General features: G+C 48.3%; 1 protein-coding gene across 1 annotated transcript; it reads right to left on the bottom strand.

Moving 5' to 3' along the window:
* Positions 1–716: 716 nt before the first annotated feature.
* On the bottom strand, positions 717–17,624 carry ENDOD1 (endonuclease domain containing 1). The gene is made up of 2 exons (XM_028726111.2): positions 16,639–17,624; positions 717–4,714 (listed from the first exon to the last, which is right to left on the bottom strand). Exons 1-2 carry the CDS (start codon positions 16,954–16,956, stop codon positions 3,587–3,589), a joined length of 1,446 nt encoding a protein of 481 aa, XP_028581944.2. The 5' UTR covers positions 16,957–17,624; the 3' UTR covers positions 717–3,586.
* Positions 17,625–24,097: the final 6,473 nt, after the last annotated feature.

Here is a 24,097-nt window from a genome sequence, read left to right as displayed (position 1 = left end):
AACCAAAATACATAGCTAACAATGTTTTGCCTTGCCTCTGCCTTTCAAAGGGATGGATTCCACATTTTAATCCATCAGGTGTGATTAAAAATCCTTAACTTCGGCTGGATCATGCCCATTATTCCCAGGAACAGCAGTCGCTCCAAACCAAGGATTCAAACCAGCCAGTTAAAAGGAGATAGTTGCCTGTTTAACCTGATCTGAACACAGGGGGGCACTAAATGCTGCAAATACATTTCTTCCTGGCGTTGCTTGTACCAGATAATTATTTGTCTGTAACTTAGCAGCTTAAACATGGAGGCATGACCTGATGCAGAATCTGACCGACCGTAAGAGCACTCACAGCATTTTCTCTTCCTCCCCCTGGTCCCCAATTGGGTCCACTTACTTTGCAAACTAGAAGAAGTTTCCCTAGTGGCTATCTTAACTCTTTTTGTGGACAAATTAGGGAAAGATGGATCCTAATGGTGGTTGTCAGCCACGCCACCTTTTAAGACTGAGATGGGGAAACTCTGGCTTTCCACTTGAACTCCTGCTCCCAGGTGCCCCAGCCAGTGTGGCCAATGGGCATGGGTGATGGAAGTTGCTTTTGGGTTATGCGCGGCAGAGGGTTCTTAAGCACAGAACTGCTACCTTTCTTCTGCTGACACCATAGTATGTGGCAAGGGATAAATTAAATAATAAAGATTGCTGTGAGAAGCCTCACTCTATAGAGGTAGTGAAAATACTATTTATTCACTTAGGTGGTGTTTCTATACCACTCTCCCATGTGAAACGTCTTGAGAGTGGCAAACAAAATCAGAAATAAAAGTTAGCAATAAATACATGAAACCAAAAATCCAATGTAAAACAGCAGCAGAGATCAAAGCAGAGAACCAGATTAAAACTCGGTGACTTCAAAAGGCTGGGCAAATAGAAAGATCCTCTCCAGGAACACGGAAGATATATGGGTTGGTGCCCTGCCAGTCGCCATGGGGAAAGCATTGCTGAGCTGAGCAGCTTCATGGAGGGGGAAGTGGTCCTTAAGCTAAACTTGTCTCCAGTCTTTTAAAGGCTTTTTAAAGATTAAAATCGACCCGGAGCCTCATGGCTAGTTCTTAAAATGAAAACAAAAAAACTTGTGAGGTGCTCCCTACATCTAGCCACAGATAAGAAGTCTAGCTGCCTCATTTTTCACTAAAACGGCCTAAACTCTTCTGGGGCAGAGCCATGTCCAATGTGTTACAACAATCCAATTCAGAAGTTAATCTAAGCACAGGTTTGAAACCCAGACCTGCCTTAGAAGCAAAAGCCAGTAGGCCTTAAACAATCTGAAAAGAACAGAGCATAGAATTAGATACTGCACTATGGCCACATTCACACCATTTAAATAGTTGTGGCTTGCCTCAGAGAATTCTGGGAGGAGTAGTTAAACGTGCTGAAAGTTCTTAAGAGAGCCGTAGTTCCCCTCCCAGAGCTACAATTCCCAGTTTTCGACGAAGAGGGGTTGATAATTGTACCTCGGGGAGGGAGGAAGGCTGAACAATTCTTGGCACCCTTAACAAACTGCTCCCAGAATCCTTTGAGGCAGCCCATTACTGTTTCAAGAGGTATTGTAGTGCCTTAAATGGATTGTGTGAATGTGTGCACAGCGCTTGCAAGATTCAAGGTGCATCACATACAGTATGCCTTTACCTTACACATCTTCCTGTCAGCATAATTATTTTCCATATTGTGGATGGAGGGGCTTGAGGTTGCCTAGTTTAGTTCATCGCAGAGATGAAATTCAACTGGCAACTTCCCAGTCCATTACTCCATTTCTTAAACAGATATTCTACACCAGTATTGACCAGGTTCAACTAACCAACGACACTAGCAGAACCTCACACAAGGGCTTCCACTAGTGCAACAAGGCTTACCCCCTTTCTCTCCTCCCCCCCCCCCGTGCCCCCTGAAATTGGCTTGAGGGGGTTGGAAGAACCCCAGTACAGCACACCAGGGGAGAGGAGGGGAGATTGCTCCATCAGCGCTAGATTGAATTCCTCCCTGTAGGAACTCATTCTTCTACCTTCAAGGGACAGCAGCGGATGACTTGCTAGCTGAAATGCTCTATGTGAGTCATTTTGGACTCACAGCTGTCCATGGAGGCGCAGCGGTCAATTCTGTGTCCAGGGCAGCTGTCTACCAGCTCCATCTGGTACGCAGGCTGAGACCCTACCTGTCCGTGGACTGTCTTGCCAGAGTGGTGCATGCTCTAGTTATCTCCTGCTTGCGCTCTACATGGGGCTACCTTTGAAAGTGACCCAGAAACTGCAACTAATCCAGAATGCAGCAGCTAGACTGGTGACTGGGAGTGGCCACCAAGACCATATAACGCCGGTCCTAAAAGACCTACATTGGCTCCCAGTACGTTTCCGAACACAATTCAAAGTGCTGCTGCTGACCTTTAAAGCCCTAAATGGCCTCAGCCCAGTATATCTGAAGGAACGTCTCCACCCCCATCGTTCAGCCCAGACACTGACGTCCAACGCCAAGGGCCTTCTGGCGGTTCCTTCACTGCAAGAAGTGAAGTTACAGGGAACCAGGCAGATGGCCTCCTTGGTAGTGGCGCCCACCTTGTGGAACACCCTCCCATCAGATGTCAAGGAAATAAACAACTATCTGACTTTTAGAAGAGATCTGAAGGTATCCCTGTTTAGGGAAGTTTTTAATGTTTGATGTTTTATTGTATTTTTAATATTTTGTTGGAAGCCACCTAGAGTGGCCGGGGAAACCCAGCCAGATGGGCAGGGTATTTATTATTATTATTATTATTATTATTATTATTATTATTATTATTATTATTTGCCCGAGGAGGGGGGGGGGAGGAAGTAGTGCAAAAAAGTGCAAAAATAATTCTTACAATGAATCAGAGAACTGGCCAGCCAAATGCTGTATCCTTTGCTTGACAGGGGCTCAACTGGGGTCTCAGATAGGGGTCTTTTCCAGCCCAGTTCTCTATTTTAACTGAAAATGTCAAAGATTTAATGTGGGAGCCTCGACATTCCAAGGATGCTCTCTTATCACTGAGTTAAAGCCTAAACCAAAAAGGAAAATTTGGAAAGCAACTTTCCTCTCCATGGATAATTCTTGACTTGGGAAAATGATTTCTTCAAAATCTCTAAAAACCCTTTCCCCCCAGTAAGGTTCTCTGCTTATGCTGCAAACTTACTACAAAGAGAAGTATTTTGGCAGGTTCAGTCACTGCAGAGGATTCTGTATCCACCATTTTCATATATTCTAGTAGAGAGGATGAAGGTTTCTCTCCTGTTCAGAACTTTTCCTGGTTCTCAAAAGACTTGACATGAGACGGAAAGGTCAAGCAGCCACCCAAAGTGCAACATTTTACAATAATTGAACATTTAATTTTGCCATAAAATGCCCCTTCGGGAGGGGAAGGGGGCATGAAGCTCACCCATGTTACCAGAACATCGGTTCATTACTGTTAATGTCATCACAAATAAATACTTTATAGGAACAGCAGGAGATTAGCAACATATCGGAAAGTATTGCTTTGGGTGTCTTTCCCCAGAGTTCTTCATAGCCATTCGCTTTCTCACACTGCTTTTCAGGCATCGTAAATCTTAGGAAGGAACCTTTTGGCTAAATGCGAAACGATGTAATTTAGGCCCTTCACAACGCTTGTCGTGGCATCAATTGCCAGTAAGAATAATCCACCAATACCTGAGGCGATATCTCGGAGGACTGTAGGGATGGCACCCAGGGCGTAGAAAGGGAAGGATGCGATGTCTAGTATCACGTTCACAGGGATGCTGAGAATCTTGTAGGTAACCATCAGGACACTGTAGATGTTTTGGGCAATGCCGTTCAGGATGTTGACAGCCACCCGAGCCACGTCGACAAAGACATTCAGCAGCGCTGTGGCAATTCCTTTGATGAAGGTGAACACCCCTCTGACGATTGTCTGGATGAGGCGCCACAGGAGAGAGAAGGTGTATTTCACAATATGGCCAACCAGGTAGACGACCAATTTCAGCAGTTTGAAGATAGGTGTAACGATGAAATAAAATAACTTCTTCAGAAAGCCGCTCTCCTCCTTTGGCTGTGTGCCGGTGTGCTGGCCTGTGGTGGACTTCTTCGCTTGTGGCACTGGTTCCTTAGCTCGGACGTGTTTCACGGCATGGTGGACCTCCTCCAGTTTCTTGGGGTCATGTCTGTCTTGGCCGCAGTGGTTCTTAAACAGTTGAGTTCCTGTGTGGAGCTTCTTCTCAAGGGCTTCCACAGTGAGGTCTTCCAGGCGATTCTCAGCAGTTGCCTGCTTAATAAATCCCAAAGACCAGGTCTTGGAACCATCATCGCAGCAGGCAGCCAGCCAGAGAGACTCGGGGACAGAGACTTTGTCCTTCACTTTCAGGCTGGAAGGAATTGCCCCGGAAACAAGATAGAGACCCTTCCCATTGTCACAGTGTGGAGCCAAGGCCTCGCCTACCAGGCTCTCAATCTCCCAGTGCCATATCTCATGGAGAGGTGGGGTCAATGGCACCGCATTGGTCAGTGTGTAGGTGGCTATCTCGTGGTCGCCATTATGAAGAGAACTAGGGTTTAGTTGCCCCCTCTCGTAGCCAGAGTCCACGTAGTCTGCTGTGAGGGCCTGCTTAGACCCCAAGTTGTCCACTGAACCTGTGACCTCAACTTCCGGCATCATTCCTTCCAGGCCATTTTTGGGATCATCAATCTGAAATGCGAACAAGAGAAATAATTGGATTTTAGAACAAAGGTCACTCATTAAATTTCTCGGGCCCTATGTGCAATTTCCTGGACAATCCAGATTCTAGAAATCTTAAGACTGTCTAATTTCAAAATTTACATTTTGTCTCAAGCCTTTAAACAAGAACAACGAAAGTTTGTGATTTAAAACTTGCCAGCCATTTCTCTAATTGAGCACAAAACCATACACAGGCCTTCAGCTGGAGTTCAGTGTTTGTGGTATTTCTGAAATCTTGAATGTTAAATTTGTAAAAAAAAAAGTATTAATATTAAAACCTGACATTGAAAAATTAGCAATTCATGTAATGCAACTTTATGGTTCAAAAACGTTTTCATCACCATCCAAAGTTCCATAAATCTCAATACTGGATCATGGGCGTAGCCGGGGGGGGGGGGACAGCAGACAGCTGCCCCCCATCAAGTAAATAAATAAAAATACTTAGCTGACAAACGCGTCACAGATAGCTCAGTTCTGCTCCCCTAACATAAATCCTGCCTCCCCCAACATAAATCCTACGTCCATGCCCTGGATTGCATCCAACTAATTGCTACTCAGAGTAGACCCATTGAAATTAATGTATGTTTACTTCAATGGGTTTACTCTGAGTAGGACTAGCATTAGCTCCAACCCATCATATTTAAAAGACACACTGGTAATTACTGCTGTCTCCAAATTACAGAGATACACTTACTGTTGTACACAACATTTATTAATAAAACCTCTGTGTTGATACAGTCAACAGTATCCCCAGTAATGCTGCTACCTTTTAATATGAGACATATTCCTCACTTTTCCTTCAGGGCTTTCTGGCCCTTTGCATCTCTGTTCCTAGACTGTCCTGTAAAGCCACACCTCTTGCAAGGTTGTTACAATAACAAAGTTATTACAATTCCAGCCAAACTGGCAGTTCTCCCTTCCCTTACAGAAGCTGATCTACAAACATCCTAACAACCTCATTTCATTGAGTAGTTGGAATATCCGTAAGCAGCATTCCATGCCAACTTGGCCAATCAGTGCCTTTGCCACAAGCAATGTAGAATTTTGAACAGGTGGACACACCTCTTACATTACACAGCTTTTTGCCAGCTTCAGATTATTACATAGGTTGAGGACACATTTCTCCTGAGTCACCTAAAGGAATGTGCCTGTTCCAGAGGTCTCTAGTAACAGAGTGACCACTAGGAATGACCTTTTCCAAATGACACTGTAAACAGCTTGATGTGTGTATGATGCAGAGATTGCATCAGAACCAGCTTTTGGAACAACTCAATTACGCATACAAATGAATGGAATGTCAGGGAGTCAATGTGAATCATGGCCAATCGGCCTCCATCCTTAGAGCCATTCCTGGAATGTGCATCATCTAGCCTTGTACTTCATAGCTCACCTGGTACCCAGAGGCAATCAGAGATTCCATACAGGTGAGTGAGTGGTTTGGTAGAGGAAGTATGGGTCCATCTCTTGCCCTCTCTCTCATTTGCTAGTCCACCTGGCTTCCATGCAAGCCTTGAACGTAGAAGAGCCCTTTCCTCTGTGACCATCATGGAAGCCAAACAGGCTGGCAGAGGAGAGACAAATCATTCCACCCATCCCACCAGTTTGGTTGGTAGAAGTCAATTTTCTTTTTTTTAACTACCCTGCAAGTAGCCCAAATTCTCATGAGGACTATGGAGGAGGGGACTTCCTTCTGTTACAACCAGCATGGAGATGCAAACTAGTAGCTTCTTAGTTGGCTGCTAAAAAGAAGAAGCAGGCTAGTAACGTCTGTGGGCTTATTTGCAAGGCTGTCATAGTCCTTCTGATGCTACTGTGTAATTTCTAAGCAGACAAGGACTGGGGCTCCAGCCATCCTGCAAGCAATAGTCTCCCCACCTTGTCCTTAACTCCAGATCTTCGGCTGGCTGGCTGGGAGTTGTTGAGTCTCTAGGATGAGGATGGGGTGGGGTAACTTCTGACCTTCCAGATGTTACCGACTTCAAATTCCATCACCCCGGCCATTGCCCATGCTGGCTGGGGCTGATGGGTTGTTGGTGGCCACTGGGATATCTTGTAGTGAATTCTGTAGTTTAACTATGTGCTCTGCAAAAGAGGCACCTCCTTTTGCCTGTCCTCCTGAACCCCCAATACTCAACTTCATTGAGTATCAACCATCTCTCTATCTGCTTCATCCACTCCTCCAGTCTCTTACTGCTTTACGTATTCCAGGAGAGCGCATGGCTGTTCCTTGTCTCCAGTGCTGATTCCTAGCTCAAAAACCAAGCCCTGTCTGCTGCTAATCAGGTTAGCTCCTCTTATATTTAACAGGCGGAAGCATCCCCCTGCGCTGTGTTGCCTGCAATTACAGAAGCATCTGGACAATGTTCTTCCCTTCTTCTCTTCCTAATGAGGGAGCAGGAGCTGTTTATGCCGTGAAGGATGGCTCCCGTTTGCTGCAGTTGCTTAACAACTGGTTAGCTGTGCTGCGGTTGCCTAGCAACCACCCGGTCCTCACCCACATCCCTCCTCTCTTTCTCCAGCTCCTGTAAAGAGGACGACACTAAGCTTGATAATGATGGGTACCAGCTTGCTGCAAGGGGAGAATGCTTCTCAGCACCCAGACCACCACCCATGCAAAAGCACGCACAGCCCCGCCAGCCATGGCTACTAGCCCAAACAGGAGTTGGATGAGCCTCTTCTGTTTTACTAATTACTAATTATATCACACTTGGTTTTCCCACCAATGAGCCCTGTGGTTCCCAAGTGGGCACTCATCCAGGCCCTGACTAGATCCAGACCTGCTTCGCTTCAGCAAAGAGGGGGCTTCATGTGCCTTTCGGACACAGCCTGCGGCTACTTGCCAAAACTGGAGGGAGGGGGACCTGGGAAGACCACACTACCGTTATTTTAGGCCCCATGTGCACTAAACATTTAAAGCAGCGTCATACCGCTTTAAGCAGTCACTGGTTCCCTCAAAGGATCATGGGAAGTGCAGTTCGTTAAGGGTGCCGAGAGTTTTCGGGAAACACCTATTCCCTGCACAGAGCTACGATAGCCAGAGTGGTTTAACAATCAAGTTCTCCTTCCCAGGGAACTCTGGGAATTGTAGCTCTGTGAGGGGAATAGGGGGTCTCTTGGAGGGAGATACATTTGGCCCTATTGGAACAGAAGCGTAGGGTAGAAATTATCTTAAGAAAGAAACACGCATTCTTGCTGCCAAAATGGAATCCAATGGAATCTTGCCGCCAAAATGGAATCCTTGGGTACCACCATTTTTTCCCACTGTATTGGGAGGGGAGGGGCTGTGTACCTGTGTCCACTGTTTGCTAGTTTTATACTCATTCACTTTTATCAGCCAAACAACAGCCTGGGATCATTCTCAAATTGCAGCCTATGTATTAGGTTTCAGATAAGTGATCCAAATTTTTCTTCATGTAACTAAATACTTGGAACAAGGAAAATGGGACAGCAACTGCTATTTACTACTGATACTGTATATTGCTGCCAACTTTATCTCAGCCCCCTGCCCAACTCAGTCAGAAACGCAGGTATGTGTTCTTCCCTCTTTAGAGATGTGAAGCTGAGGAAAAATGGTTATTGATCTGCAGCCAAACACTGAGGTCAGAGGTTTAACCAGAGTCTTTTCTCCAAATCCAGTGCTTTGTCCACTGGGACACTTGGGAAGCGACGTCACCAAAATCAGCCTTCCCCAACCTGTTGCTCTCCTGGTTTTCAGACTACAATTCCCATCAGCCCCTGCCAACACACAGTTGCAGTCCCAGACACCTAGAGGGCAACTGGTTAGGGAAGACTGAACGAAATCATAGTTTGGAGCCACTGCTGCTTCACCAGAGATGGTTGGAGGGGATGAAATGGGTTAAGCGTTTGGAGAAAGAGAATCTCCTGGTCAGTCAGAGGGGAATGGGAAGTTAGGTGCTGAAGAGTAAGAAGAAATTCAATGTCCCTTTTTAGAATATGTAGAGGAATATTTAGGATTCCAAAGGGAAGAGGCAATGTACTGAGAGGCTGGGACTAGGGAGGAGTTGACAAAACACAGAACTAACCCCTCTCAACCCAAGCTGAATTCCTGAAGCTTAAATAGCTGCATGCATGGCTGACATTCCACACGTTAAGCCTTTCCCCCATCACATCATCCTGACACAGGGGAAAACTTTACCTGCTGAACCCATGCCTGCTTGTGCTGAAAGACAGAAAAAGCGGCCCAGTCGTGCATAGGCACAGACTACAGTGATAGGTAAAGAAAGGTAAGAACATGACATGAGCCTGGATCAGACCATATTTCCTTCCAGCTCTACATTCTGTTTCCGGTTCAGCAGGGGCAGAAGCACTCAGGAAGGCCACAAACAAGGCATGAGGTAGTGAACGCCACTCCCTCTCAATTCGTTCCTAGCACCTGATATTCTCAGGCAGCTGCCACTCTGCAGGGAGGCTCAGCTTAGCTATCACAGTGGTTTCTAGACTTATCCCCTATGAAACAGCCTAATACAGTGGTACCTCGGGTTAAAGATACTTCAGATTACAGACTCCGCTAACCCAGAAATAGTACCTCAGGTTAAGAACTTTACCTCAGGATGACAACAGAAATCAGGTGACGGTAGGAGGAAGCCCCATTAGCTAAAGTGGTACCTCAGGTTAAGAACAGTTTCAGGTTAAGAACGGACCTCCAGAACGAATTAAGTTCTTAACCACTGTACATAACACACACAGAGCTAAGCTATTGCCCACGACCCTGGATAAAAACATTCTTTAGCAACAATGTGTGTACACATGGACGTGGGTAGCTGAACAGGAGCATAAGCAAGGACATCTTATCTTGTGCCACTGCTGTTGCGCTAGCAGATGTTGCCCTTTTGTCTGCAGCTTCCTGCCCTTTCCATCTTGAACACACGGCTATTAAAAATTTATGTCCATTACTCTCGCTGGTATTTAGAAAAGGCTATTTGGTATTTCAAGGGCTGGGGTAGAGCATGTGCTTTGCCCCCTTGCCTGTAATCTGATGCGGGTCCCCAGCAATTAAAGCCTCTGCAATCTCACAGAGCAGATGGCCTGACTATGTCACTCGCCCCAGCTCTGGGGCTACTTCTGCACCCGGCATTGTCATGCAGTTCCTCAGGTAGAACGGGTCCAGAACACATCCCACGGCACTCCTCTGTATCCTCCCTGATCAGATCAGACTAGTACAGGCAGCTAGGGGTGGGATCTGATGCACTTTGTGTTTAAATGCAAACTTATCTAAATTTGCACTTTTCAGAATAATGCACAGACCAAGAAAGCACAGCCGACCTCCAAATTTCATGTTTCCCCAAATTTGCTGTGCAGTTCTCTATCTAGGTAAGCAATGAGAGGCACACAAAAGGTAAAATGTGCGTATAAACACATGAAAACATACCCCCAAAAATGTTATATTAGGAGAAATGTCTTTGCAATTTTTGAATATCCATTTATTTATTTCATAAAATGTATACACCGCTTGGTTGCGGAAAACCTCAAAGCGGCTTGCAAAAGAGGAAACTACTAGTAAAGTTTTACAACCGTACCTTAAAACGTATAAAATTTAAAATACTAAATACTAAAATGACAAAGTGAGAATGGCACATTCGCTCAACCCTAGCCGCATCACCATGGCAACAACCACATCACGAATGATTGGCGACATTTTTCCGTGTGGGCAAGTCTTCTCAACTTGGAATGTGAATGCCCAAGTGCAAAGCCTCACTCAGGCCTGTTTCAGACATGCCTATGTTTCCTTGCACTTAATTGTTCCATGCTTGGAGCCAGTTCCCACCCTACCCTCAAATGCTCCACTGTCTGCTGAATGTGTGATCTGCCTCCACTGAGAAGCACCGGCTTTCAGGGGAGAGTACAAAAGCACTGTCCACAGCTTTTAGACATGCAAGCCACCCATCTGACACTGCAGTTATCAAGCGCCGGGGGTTGCATGCATGTACCAGGCCACTGCCATCCAGTTTGACAGGCGGCTTGCAGAAATCTGCTCTCTCCCAGCCTGAAGCAGAAAATGCAAAAGAAAGCGAATTCAGGAACTGAAGAAAAGAGCAACCAGTCTCTTCTGCAAACACACCCTCCCTGCAACCTTGGGTTTCAGCTGTGCCCTGCACCACAGCCAACGTTTCTTATTTCAAAATACTGTATTGTTTTCTGGCAACCTTGCCAGACACACCTTCCCCCCTGGGCTAGCTGGCTGAAAGCTCTCTGCACATTCCTCTACCACTCCCCGAAGGACTGAGGAAGTGGAGAATGCCTCTTAAGAACATGAAAAGAGCCCTGCTGGTTCAGGTCAAAAGCCCATCAAGTCCAGCATCCTGATGTCTCTGGGAATTCCCCAAAGAGAACCTGGGTACAACAAGTCTTTCCTATCTGGGACTGCCAGCAACCAGTGTTCAGAGGCATGCCACCTCTGGCAGTGTAGAAAGAACACAGCCATATAGTAACTGTTGATGGCCTAATTCTCCATTATCTAATCCAGCGTTTCCCTAGCTGTATGGGGACTACAATTCCCATCATCCCTCACCAACAGTCCTGCTAGCTAGGGACGATGGGAGTTGTAGTCCAAAAAAACCAGCTGCAGACCCAAGTTTGGGAAACCCCGATCTAATCCTTTTTCCCCAAGCCATCCAATTTTGTGGCGATTGCTGCCTCCTGCGAGAGAAAACGCCACCGTTCAACAGCGCACTGCATGGAGCAGCATTTTCTCGCGCCTGTCCCGAATCTTCCAACAGAGTCAGTTCTGTTGGATGCCCCCAAGTTTTAGGGAGGAGAAACGTCTCCCTGCCCAGTTGTGCTGCACCAGCTCCAAGCTAAAAAGCCTCTTCCCTCCTGGGGTGAGATAATTGGCCCACAGCTGACAACCCTAAGAGAGCCAGGCTGACAGTGACATCACTGGGGGAGAAAGGCTCTGTGGCTGGCATGCCAGTTTTGTATCTCGGGGGTTTTGCTTCCTCAAGGTCCCAAGAGGCAAGTGGTATCTGCCGCTGGATGTTGCTGATGCTTCCCTTTACAGCTCCTAAGATTAGAGTGGTAACAAGTCCTTCTCCCCCCTTGGGGCTAGCAGGAAGTGCCCTGTGCATGTCCCTGCAGCTGGAAGGGCGATCCTTGCAGAGCATCAGCTGGCAAGGCGCATGCTTAAAAGCATCACTGCCAAACAGGCTAATGGCCTCCCCAGACAATGCCCCTCTTGAAGCCTCTGCAGACGGCTCTGTTGCCGATGAGCAGGGGGGCCATGACAATGGGATGCGTTTGTGTGCAAAGAATAGCGAGCGACTGCCCACCCCTCTTGCCTTTTTCCTTCCCTATTCATTTTTGGAGTCAAGCCTCTGTCTGTTTGGAGAAGACTATTTGCGTACCGCAGGGGTCAGGGCAGAGGTTGGCACCATTCTTGGCTCCCTCGGGAGACAGCCTCCGACTCCTTCCTGTGGGAACCACAGTCATGGCCAGAGGTCCTCCAAGAAATCAGCGACGACAGACGCTCCTTCCCGGAAGGACAAACTGCGCACACCCCTATTTTGTCCTCAAAAGGGATATTGGGAAAGGCTCAGAAGAGGGCAACCAGAACGGTCAAGGGGTTGGAGCAGCTCCCCAATGAGGAAGCTCACAGTATTTTTAGTTTGGGGGGGGGAGCCAAGTAAAGTGGCGAAAACATGATGGATGGGGTTGGGGAGAAAGTCGTGGATCTCTGTCATAACGCTAAAACTCGGGGCCATTCAATGAAGACAAACGTTGGAAGATTCAGGAGAGACAAAAGAAAGCAGTTTCTTCATGCAACGTAGAGTTAAAACAAGGGGATTCGCTCCTGCAAGGTGTTGCGACGGGCACCAAGCTGCTATCTGGAGATTCCAAGGATTGGACCTGGGACTTTATGCATGCAAAAGCATGATTCTCTACCACTAAGCTATGAGCCTTCCTCCTGGGTTCCTGCATCCAATGGTTTTCTCAAAGCACAGGAAGTCATGTGCCTCCTCTTCAGCAAGCATGCCCAAGTCGCTGCAGTGAACGCTGCAAGAACAGCCCCACCCATCTCAGTGGCTTGTGCGGTTTTAACCTCTCCTCCACTGAGCCTGGGAACAGGCAACAGCAGCGAGCACAGCTCTGGAGAGGCAGCTAGGAATGTAAGGCTGGCTCTGCGCCACAGCCAGCCTGTGGTCCCGCCTACTTTCGCCCAGGTGCGCCACAAACTTCTGCAGCCTCTGTCACCTCTGGGCCCCTTGCTGCAGATTGGCTACTCGAACTTTAGGGCACTTGGCTCCGTCCGCAGTACAGTAGCACCTCAGCTTACAAACCCAGGAATGTTTCACTACGCGCGCATGCGCAGAAGCAGTCCTTCCAGTTGCGGAAACCTCGGGATCCAACCAGAGCTCCAGAACGGATCCTGTCCGCAACTGGAGGTACCACTGTATACATTTAAAGCAGTGTTATACCACTTTAAGCAACCATTTAAAAAAAGGTAAGGGACCCCTGGCAGTTAAGTCCACTTGCGAATGACTCTGGGGTTGCGGCGCTCATCTTGCTTTACTGGCCGAGGGAGCCTGGGTTTGTCCAGAGACAGATTTTCCAGGTCATGTGGCCAACATGACTAAGCTGCTTCTGGTGAAACCACAGCAGTGCACGGAAACGGCGTTTACCTTCCTGCCAGAGTGGTACCTATTTATCTACTTGAACTTTTTGGCGTGCTTTCGAACTGCTAGGTTGGCAGGAGCAGGGACTGAGCAACAGGAGCTCACCCCATCGTGGGGATTTGAACAGCTGACCTTCCAATCGGCAAGCCCAAGGTTCAGTGGTTTACACCACAGCGCCACCAGCGTCCCCTTAAGCAACCATAGCTTCCCCCAAAGAATGACTGCAGGTGTCACTGGACCACAACTCCCACCATCCCCTGATTAATGGCCATGCTGGCTGCTGGGGATGATGGGAGTTGTAGTCTAACAACATCTTGGAGGGGGCCCCACCTCTGGTTTAGGTAAGAGTGCCAAGGCTTCTTCTGCTTGTAGACGTGACCCAAAAGGAGGAAACTGAGCTGGGCTATTATTTCCCTCCAGCATAGGTGTGCAGTCGTGTGACAATGCCTCTACTTTTCGATAGTTCTTTGTTGCCTGCCATACAGGTGTTGCAGGTGCAGGAGTCTTGCTAGATGAGGAAAGAAATGTTGGCAACCCTGCCAGATGTGAGGGGAAGGTGGAGATCATCCCTAACAACCCTCACCTGGTTTCTTGGATTTTTCTTAATTATACATATCGGGGAGAAATAAGCTGTGTTCACCCAGGTGTGTTATGGGACTATGACTTCTGGACCACTGCTCTTGCTGCTTGGGGCAGATGGGAGTTGTAGTCCAACAACATATGGAAGGCCAAAGGTCCCCCACATCTGGTTGTGTGTGTGTTTGATGAAGCCAATGTTCTGCTCCTCCTGCCTGCTAAGAGACTCTATCAGTACACTTTCTAATTTCCTTCCTGAGGTAGCTACAGTGGTACCTTGGGTTAAGTACTTAATTCATTCCGGAGGTCCGTACTTAACCTGAAACTATTCTTAACCTGAAGCACCACTTTAGCTAATGGGGCCTCCTGCTGCTGCTGCACCGCCAGAGCACGATTTCTGTTCTCATCCTGAAGCAAAGTTCTTAACCTGAAGCACTATTTCTGGGTTAGCAGAGTCTGTAGCCTGAAGCGTATATAACCTGAAGCGCATGTAACCCGAGATACCACTGTACTTCCCAAAGGGAGGAAATGCAGCATCATAATTAAAAAGAAGGCACAAGTTTGCATCTGCCAATTTACATGAACAGATGCAAATTTAGAAGCAATTGCTTCAGATTAAACAGAAATTGGCATTGCTCCACAGTGAGGAAGACTGACCTGTGTGCAGCTGCTCAAGCTGCTCTCTAGGTGCTCACGGCTGACGGGCAACTTTGCGGCCTTTTCTAGGCAGCCTACACCCCATAGATACGAAGTTCATATGCCACCACCCCTGGCAAAGAATCCTGGAAACTGTAGCTCACAGAGCTATAACTCCTAGTACGCCAATTCTCTTTGGGTGTTGTGTGCAGCCTTGTTCTCCCTTCTTGGGGCTCTTTATCCTTAAGCCAGGATTGGACCCAACAGCCTTTCAAACTGAAAACTGTAATCTGTAAAGAAGGAGCTGTAGCTCCCAAGCTTTTGCAGCGGGGTGTTTTTTTTAATGCCCCTTCCTTGGGAAATCTCAAATAACACCCCAAGGCTTCTCTTTCTCACTCATCCACCTGGCCCAAGCATGGCTTTGCCAGTCTCAGCCTAGATCTCCCTGACAGAGCTATGATCCCCAGAGCGGTTTAACAATCAATCCCTCTTCTCAGCTCCGTGAGAGGAATAGGGGCTTCCTGGCAACTCTCAACATCCCCGAGTGCACATTCAAGAGGCCGCTACACGGGTGTAACACGGGTGCATTCCTTGGCAAGTCGCACGATGGATCGCTGTCAGAAGCATGGGTCCACTTTAAGATGGAAGAGAGTGCCAGCATGAATGATGAACTGGGAGCCCTGGGTTCAAATCCCGGCTCATGATACTCAATGGGTGGCTTTTGGGTGACACTGCCTCTCAACCCAACCAAACTCTCAGGGTTCTTGAGAGTATAAAATGGGATTGCCATGAATATGTGCTAAATGCGGAGAGGGCCAACGAAAAAGACACATGGAGCCGCCGCCACCCCATGTGACAATCCTCCCCCTGACATCATTGTGCTCTGAATCTCGCAGCACAAAGTAATGTGCTTTCGGATATGCTCTCGATGCGCAAGGGGAGGAGGGGGAGGAGGAGAACCTTACTGCTGTTGGAATTGGCAGTCGGAGTAGACAGGTGGGGGAGAAAGAAGAGACAAGCCGTCACTCCAGAATGCAGCAAACACTTCCATCAGAAAGATAACACAGGTAAAAAAGAAGAAGCCAGGATTGGTTATAGCTCCCTGTCTGGTCTCCAAGGTGCCCTAGAATACGGAAGAAGGCTCCGAGATCACATTTGAAGCTATGTCTTCCACACACAAACCCAGCACAACGGTGTCGCACTAGAAGTCTGGAGTCTCAGCCAGCAGAATAATCAAAAGGGAGGAGGCTGGCTTGCTGGCTTACCACATTTTGAAGTAATGGCCATTGCCTTCTGAAGTGCGAAGGAGGGGAGCTCTCCAAGGCCATTAAATGCCTAACCTCCAATGACCTAAGTGCCCCCTGCCGGGTGATCCCCTCCTGCATCCTCCTTCCCACAGTGGCAAAGAGCAAAGCAGGGAGGCAACAGCCAATCCTCTCTCATGGTTTCCAAAAGCAGGGCTGTCCAGCAGCATCCTCTCCTGCTTACAGGCTTGCCGCAGGCACCTGTCAAGACCAGGGCACTGGACCAGCCAGGCCACTGGCCTCATTCAAGTACCAGGCTCTGTTCTGATGCCTAATCCCTTCCTTCGTAGACGGGAAAAAGCCATCTCCTCTCGTGGCAGTGAGTTCCAAAGCCCATAGCTTTCCTTAAGTAACAACGATGGCGGCAAACAGTTTCACAGCAAGCTGCCCTGACCTGGTGCTTTGCAAAATCCACTCCCCCTGCCCCCCCCCACTTAATCTATTTATTAAATTTGTATACTGCCCTATACCCGTAGATCTCAGGGCAGTTCACAACATAATATCGCAGAATTAAAAAAAGAAAACTGGCCAGCTTACACTGTTCCTATAATCTATTTTAACTGCTTTGAAATATGAATTTTAGATTGTAACCCAGCCTTGGAACTGCTGGAGAAGGACGGATATTGTCTGTTGTGTGTGTGTATATAATAAATAAAATGTGTGTATATCGGCCTTCATCCACTGGGCGATTCACAACATATTGATAGAATTCATCATCAGTAATACCACCCGCCACTTCCCTCCTCACCTGCGGCTCCACCAGCCATCTCTCTTCCCCGCTCTGGCCGCCTCCGGTGTACAGAAAAGCCGCGTAAAGGGGGATCCTGTCCCGCGTGCTGTAGAGGGTGGCGAAGCGCGGCTCTTGGTTGTATTTCTGGCAGATCTTCACGTGCTGATCCCCGGGCTGCCCCGGGAGCCCCTCGGGGGGTGTCCGCTGGTAGAAGAAGCCGTCGCAGTCTCCGAAGCTCGCGGCTTCTTCGCCTCCCTTGGTGGCCAACACCTCGCCCTGCGCCCAGCCGGCCAAGGCCAGCGCCACGGCCGCCAGCAGAGGCAGAGAGGTCCGCATCTTCCCTGCGCAGTGCCGAGGATTGCCTGAAGTTCCTCCCGGGCGAGGAGAGGATGCGATCCGCTTGGCTCTTCTTGGCAGCGGAGGGGAGAGGGCGAGACCAGACGCTGCTGCGACAGAGGCGCGCGGGTGTGTGTGCGTGTGTGCGCGCCTGGGCGCGCGGCGCAGCCTTTAAAGGAGGGAAGTGAAACCCGAAACCGCAGGCAGGCGCGAGGAGGCTCTCCGCGCGCAGCGCCAACACGTGGTGACACACGCCGCAAAAGCGAAAATGGGCGCTCTGCACGCGCTCAGAGGCGTGCAGGCCGCCGATCGGGAAGAGGGAGGGAGGAAGGGGAGGGGAGGAAGAAAGATCCCGAGTTATTGCCTCCCTTACGTCACTAGATCAGCGCCAGGCTATCTTCCTCTCTCTTTTTGGCTCCGGGCCACGGCTGGTGTCAGGCGGAGGGAGAGGAAGAGATAGGATGGGTGGAGAGAGGACCGCATTGCAGTGGGGATCCCCAGCACCAGCACGCCTTTCGGGTGGCTCGGCCAGACTCTCCTCCCCGCGCGCCCATGCAGCACCCTGCCCGCCCGGCCTGCCACCCACTTAGGGGGAAAGAGAGACGAGGCTGCAGCGGGTCAGTGGCTCCTGCTAAGCCGATCATGGCGCGCTTGCGACGCCCTTCTCCAGCCAGCGGGTCACAGGGAGGGGTTTTTACGCAGCAGCAGCGCGCTGGTTTTGCGCGCAGTGGCTGAGCAGCAAAATGCCCACCCCCTCCATCAAAGTCAAGGTGGCCCAAGGCTGGAGAAGGTGCTTTGGCACCCGAGGCAGGAAAATCCCACAGCCAGGAGCCCTTTCTCTTGTCCAGGTTATAAAAGTGCAATAATTATAATAAAATAAATAAGTAGCAGTTTGCTGCTCTTGCATGAGACCTGAAATCAGCTGCCTGGGGCGGCGGTGGAAAAGGATTCTACTAAGGAAGCTGCCTTAAACCGAGTTAGCTGTCTAAGTCCATCAAGCTTTGTATTGTCTGCACCAGGAGTAGGCAACCTAAGGCCCGTGGGCCGGATGCGGCCCAATCGCCTTCTCAATCCGGCTCACGGACGGTCTGGGAATCAGTGTATTTTTACATGAGTAGAATGTGTCCTTTTACGGTATTTAAAATGCATCTCTGGGTTATTTGTGGGGCATAGGAATTCGTTCACCCGCCCCCCCCCCCAATATATACAGTCCAGCCCACCACATGGTCTGAGGGATGGTGGACCGGCCCACAGCTTAAAAAGGTTGCTGACTCCTGGTCTACTCTGACAGGCAGCACCTCTCCAAGGTTTCAGGCAGGGATCTCTCCCAGTTCAATCTGGAGGTGGCTAGGATTGAACCTGGGACCTTCTGCTTGCAAAGCATGCAATATATTACTGGGCTGCAAGCCATCCCCCAATATTAGGGCTGGGAGCGTTTATTTTTTATTTCACTCTGCACCCTATCCATTATAAACCTCAAAATGTGCTGTGTATGCACCATACATTTAAAGCACAACTCACACCCATATCACGGAAAATGTGAACTGTAGATTCCTCACCGGAGCTACAATTCCCAGCACCCTTAACAAACTACAGTTCCCAGGATTGGTGTGTGTGTGTGTGTGTGTGTGTGTGCGCAAATCCTATCGCAAGTTGTGCTGATATGAGCTGCTTAGGATGTGGTGGGTCTCCGGCTCAGTCCACTCACCCCTGGCTCAGCTGGTGTTGAATCCCGAACCCTGGTTAAGCTAAAGATACATCAGCGTATCTTTATGGTGGACCATAAAGAAGGCTGATCGCCGAAGAATTGATGCTTTTGAATTATGGTGCTGGAGGAGACTCTTGAGAGTCCCATGGACTGCAAGAAGATCAAACCTCTCCATTCTGAAGGAAATCAGCCCTGAGTGCTCACTGGAAGGACAGATCCTGAAGCTGAGGCTCCAGTACTTTGGCCACCTCGTGAGAAGAGAAGACTCCCTGGAAAAGACCCTGATGTTGGGAAAGATGGAGGGCACAAGGAGAAGGGGACGACAGAGGACGAGATGGTTGGATAGTGTTCTCGAAGCTACAAACATGAGTTTGACCAAACTGCGGGAGGCAGTGGAAGACAGGAGTGCCTGGCATGCTCTGGTCCATGGGGTCTCGAAGAGTCGGACACGACTAAACGACTAAACAACAACAACAACACATCTGCGTAACTTGTTCACCTGGGGCTCAGCAAGCCTGGCTGAGCCAAGGCTGGTGGAAGTCCCCCAAAAAGGAACATTCAGAGGGGCAGAACCAGAAAGCAGGGATTTAAGCTGGATCCTAAAACCATTCAGCATGCTCACATGGCCTGGCAACCTAAGAACACTGTTTTAAAGGCTTATTTTCCATCTGCCAGGCTTAGGCAGAGCAAACGCAGCCACCTTGCTGCTGAATCTGGCGTTAACTTTACGCAGGTTTAACTTACACCAGTTTGCTTCACACAAGCTTCTTGTGCATGAGATTGCTTTCTATACCGTTAAGGCACAATCAGAGCACATTCTCACCCTCAAAGAATTCTGGGCATTGTAGTTCATTAAGGGTTGTAAAGGTAAAGGTAAAGGTACCCCTGCCCGTACGGGCCAGTCTTGACAGACTCTAGGGTTGTGCGCCCATCTCACTTAAGAGGCCGGGGGCCAGCGCTGTCTGGAGACACTTCCGGGTCACGTGGCCAGCGTGACATCGCTGCTCTGGCGAGCCAGAGCCGCACACGGAAACGCCGTTTACCTTCCCGCTAGTAAGCGGTCCCTATTTATCTACTTGCACTTGGAGGTGCTTTCGAACTGCTAGGTTGGCAGGCACTGGGACTGAGCAACGGGAGCGCACCCCGCCGCGGGGATTCGAACCGCCGACCTTTCGATCGGCAAGCCCTAGGCGCTGAGGCTTTTACCCACAGCGCCACCCGCGTCCCATTAAGGGTTGTGGAGAACTGTAACTGAGAAGGGTAAACTAGAGTTGACTTTGCTCCCCACCGCCTTTGCAGTCCTCCCTATCCACTTTTCCTTTTGTGAGGTGTGTGTGCAGGCAGAGACTATATTGTTTTAATAGGGGGTGAAACTTAATTGCACTGTCGCATGTCATTTTAGGAGGGGGTGAACCTTAATTTTGCACATTTCGTCTTTGAGGGGTCTTAAAAATAAGTTCTAGCATGTGAAGAATTCAAATCTGCTATTATTTGTGTGACCGGACAACATTTAGCTCGGTGCGTCTACATCTGATGAAGAAGCACATAAACTGCTTTTGGGAAACCAAAGGATTGTAATTTTACCTTCTGAAAATGCCAGGTAATGCTACATCATCATCATCATCATAACTGCAAAACTGGCAATTATTTTAATGATTTCCGTGCAATTTTACTTACAAAGCAAAACCACAGTATATTAGTTTAACCAGAATATATTTTGAATTCCCAAGCCATATTACAACTTTTCAGCACCCGGCCTGTTCGGAATTCAAAAGTTGATAAATTTAACACGCCCTAATTTAATTCATTGCTTGTAAGCCTCACCGTGAGGCTTTTGGGCTGAAAAGTGGGGTCAAATGCTCTAAATCAGCATTTCCCAAAGTGGTCAGGCTTGGGCCCCTGTGGTCAGTGGAGCTGCTCAGGGGTGAAGAAAGACCTAGAGGTTGAAGGGGGGCCAAAATGGGGGAAATGCTTATGATGTATAGTGTGAATAATTTAATTAGGAACTAATTATCTCAGGAACAGTGCCGGCCCAACCATAAGGTCTGGTAAGGTGACTGCCTCAGGCAGCGGATCCTAATGTATATTTTTATCCCTCCCTCGTTCCTGACGTAGATCTTTCCCCACCCCTTCTTCCCTGGTGAGAGGAAGGTGCAATTCTGTGGTTCACCACAGGTGCCAAAATGTTTTGTCAGGAATAAAGAGCATAGGCATGTACAGAATGCACCTCTATTGCCAATGAGAACTGCTTGTATTTAATAGGATGGTTCCACAATACAACTGCTTTGTTTATTTCTTCTATACTATGATTCCTGCTTATGTTGGTCGGTGATTAATCAATGTTGATTAGATAGTGATACTTCTTGGCTTTTCATTCCTAAGAATTTGGGTTGGGGTCAACAACAAATTTATCAGCTCATTAAGGGGTTGATGAACTCATTAGGTTGGGAAACGTAAAGGTAAAGGGACACCTGACCAGTCCAGTCGTGACAGACTCTGGGGTTGCAGCGCTCATCTCGCTTTACTGGCCGAGGGAGCCGGCGTACAGCTTATGTGGCCAGCATGACTAAGCCGCTTCTGGCGAACCAGAGCAGTGCACGGAAACACCATTTACCTTCCTGCCAGAGCGGTACCTATTTATCTACTTGCACTTTGACGTGCTTCCGAACTGCTAGGTTGGCAGGAGCAGGGACCGAGCAACAGGAGCTCACCCCGTCACGGGGATTCGAACCGCTGACCTTCTGATTGGCAAGTCCTAGGCTCAGTGGTTTAACCCACAGCGCCACCCACGTCCCTCCTTGATGTAAATGAATTAAACAAAGTACTATATGCCAAGCATCTGCCGGGGCTTTTAAAAAATAATGATTCTTTTGTTCACAGAGAATCTTGCACTGTGGTAGGGCCCATGACAGCAGAGAAAGTGTGAATGGTTTATGTCTAGTTCTGGATTCGTTCTGGAACCAACCTCTAGACTAAGTACTTCCTTGCTCATTTCACTGGTTGCTGGGTCAATCTTGGCACTTTGGATGTTGGCACTAATTGCATTCCTCATCAAAGCAAGTGGGGAAGGAAGAATGAAGTATTAATTATGGTGCAATTAATGAGTAACCTGCGCTGAATGACAGTACAACACAGCTGATTCAGGCATGCATGTGTGTTGCACAGCATCCCATAACTCAGTGACTTTTCCTCTGGTGACTTGGCCCTAGCTGTGTTGAGTGGTCTGCATCAAATGGTTGGAATTTTGAAGTGGAAGTCAGATCATGTTTGGTTCATGATGACAGCTTCAGATATGGAAATCATCAACATCAAATGTGGCCCTCTCACCAGAACATACCCCTTGGACTCCAGAGTATTTTCAAAAAAATGTGTGTGTGTCCGCTTCCAACAAGTCTCTCCCCTAGCTTATGTTCAAAATTTATTGAATGCAAAATGGAGGAAAATCCTGCTTGCTTTTTTGTGATTCAGGTTAAGAACAGTTTCAGGTTAAGAATGGACCTCTGGAACGAATTAAATACTTAACCCAAGGTACCACTGTAAATTTCTAAAATGTAAAGTTTGGACTCTATGCCTGTCTGTATCCAGATCCTTCCCCACACCTGGGAGATAATTCTCTGTAATCTGAGACACAAGAAGCTTATTATAATTAATCTGTTGTGGTGTACTCTGCACATGAGCAAATATTATTATTTCACATTTTCAGGACAGCCATGCATTGTAGATATGTTCTCCTGAGCACTGATGTGTCCCGGCCTGAATGACACAATAATTTCTGGTCTGCTTTGAACCACTTTAATTCTATCCAATTACAGGAAATAGGAACATGGGAAGTTGCCTTATACCGAGTCAGAATTTTGGTCCATCTAACTTAGTACTATCTACACTGATTCGCAGCGGCTCTCCAGGTTTTCAGACAGGAGTCTGTTCCAACCCTACTGGAGATGCCAGGGATTGGGACCTTCTGCTTGCAAGTCAGATGCTCTAACACTGAGCTACGGCCTTTCTGACATGAGCAACCCCACAGCCACTTATTACATGACAAGATATATATTCCGACTTACTTACAAACTGTTAACAAATCACTATGTATGAGTAGCTGTCAGCAGGGCAGGGTGGCAACACTTAGGCAGAGTTATGGTAAATTACCAGGAGAGAGAGGGAGAGTGGGGTCAGCACAGTGGAGATGCACTGGCAGAGCTAATCCAACCATTCTGCTGGTGTGTTTGCACTGCCACAACCTGGTCGCCATCTCAATCCTCCCCCTTTCTCTCCTGGTAATTCAAAGCGACGTCAGTGACAGGTCAGGTAAGCGCCACTGCCTGCACCACCGACCACAAACACTATGTATGTTACTGGTGGAGATGCCAATTCACTCCTGTGGTATGTGATTTTCCTTTGTTAAATTGACCATTTACAATTCCCACATCTGCACCAGACATATCTGCAGGGCCGGCTCTGCCACTGGGCAAAGTGAGGCAAGCGCTTCAGGCAGCAGCTGCTGGGAGGGCGGCAGTTGGGGCTCCCTGGCTGTTCTTCTGAAGCACCCTAGCCATTCCACTCTGCTGGAAGACAGAGCTATGTGTGTTACATGCATGCACTGGCCCTGCTAAACTACCCTGCACACCCAGTTGCAATGGAGGATGCAATCCCATCCCCACTGTTGACGGTGACTCTTCTATGTGGAATGGGGTAGAGAGCCAATTGTGTCCTTCACCTAGGGCAGGAAAATGCCTTGGACCTGCCCTGCATGCACCCAAACTATCAATTTAGCGGCAGCCTTCCATCCATTGCAAACTTAAAACAGCACCATATAATTAACTTTGATCTCTACCTGTGCATCTGTGCCTGACTTTTTAAGGAGGTCATATGCAGATGTACATCATCAGCTCACCTGAATGAGATGTTACCTGATGAACATCTGTGAATGATCTCCTGAGAAAGGCAGGCAGTGATATAGAAGAGGAGGTCAAATTTATTTACACGGCGCTGTTTAAGAATTGTAATAGAAAGCCTATTTGACAGGAAGTGGTATGGGAACAAACAATGGGGGGGCACTATGGCCTTTTAGCTGTTGTTATAGAATCCAGCTCCCGTCAGTTCAAGCCAGCATGACCAATAGTCAGAGTCAGGGATGATGGGAGCAGAGCCATAGCTAGGTGATCTTGCACCCCTGGCAGAACTGTCTGTTGTCGTTTAGTCGTGTCCGAGTCTTCGTGACCCCATGGACCAGAGCACGCCAGGCACTCCTGTCTTCCACTGCCTCCCGCAGTTTAGTCAAACTCATGCTGGTAGCTTTGAGAACACTGTCCAACCCTCTCATCCTCTGTCGTCCCCTTCTCCTTGTGCCCTCCATCTTTCCCAACATCAGGGTCTTTTCCAGGGAGTCTTCTATTCTCATGAGGTGGCCAAAGTATTGGAGCCTCAGCTTCAGGA

Source organism: Podarcis muralis, chromosome 4, assembly GCF_964188315.1.
Source record: "Podarcis muralis chromosome 4, rPodMur119.hap1.1, whole genome shotgun sequence".
Taxonomy (NCBI): domain Eukaryota; kingdom Metazoa; phylum Chordata; class Lepidosauria; order Squamata; family Lacertidae; genus Podarcis; species Podarcis muralis.
This window is presented reverse-complemented; position numbering and strand designations above follow the sequence as displayed.

Bases quoted from the DNA above. Each gene is read 5' to 3' on its own strand.
- ENDOD1 (XM_028726111.2), bottom strand. From the start codon at position 16,956: ATGCGGACCTCTCTGCCTCTGCTGGCGGCCGTGGCGCTGGCCTTGGCC. The intron at 4,715-16,638 runs GTGAGGAGGGAA...TTCGCATTTCAG, and splicing joins GATGGCTGGTGGAGCCGCAG to ATTGATGATCCCAAAAATGG.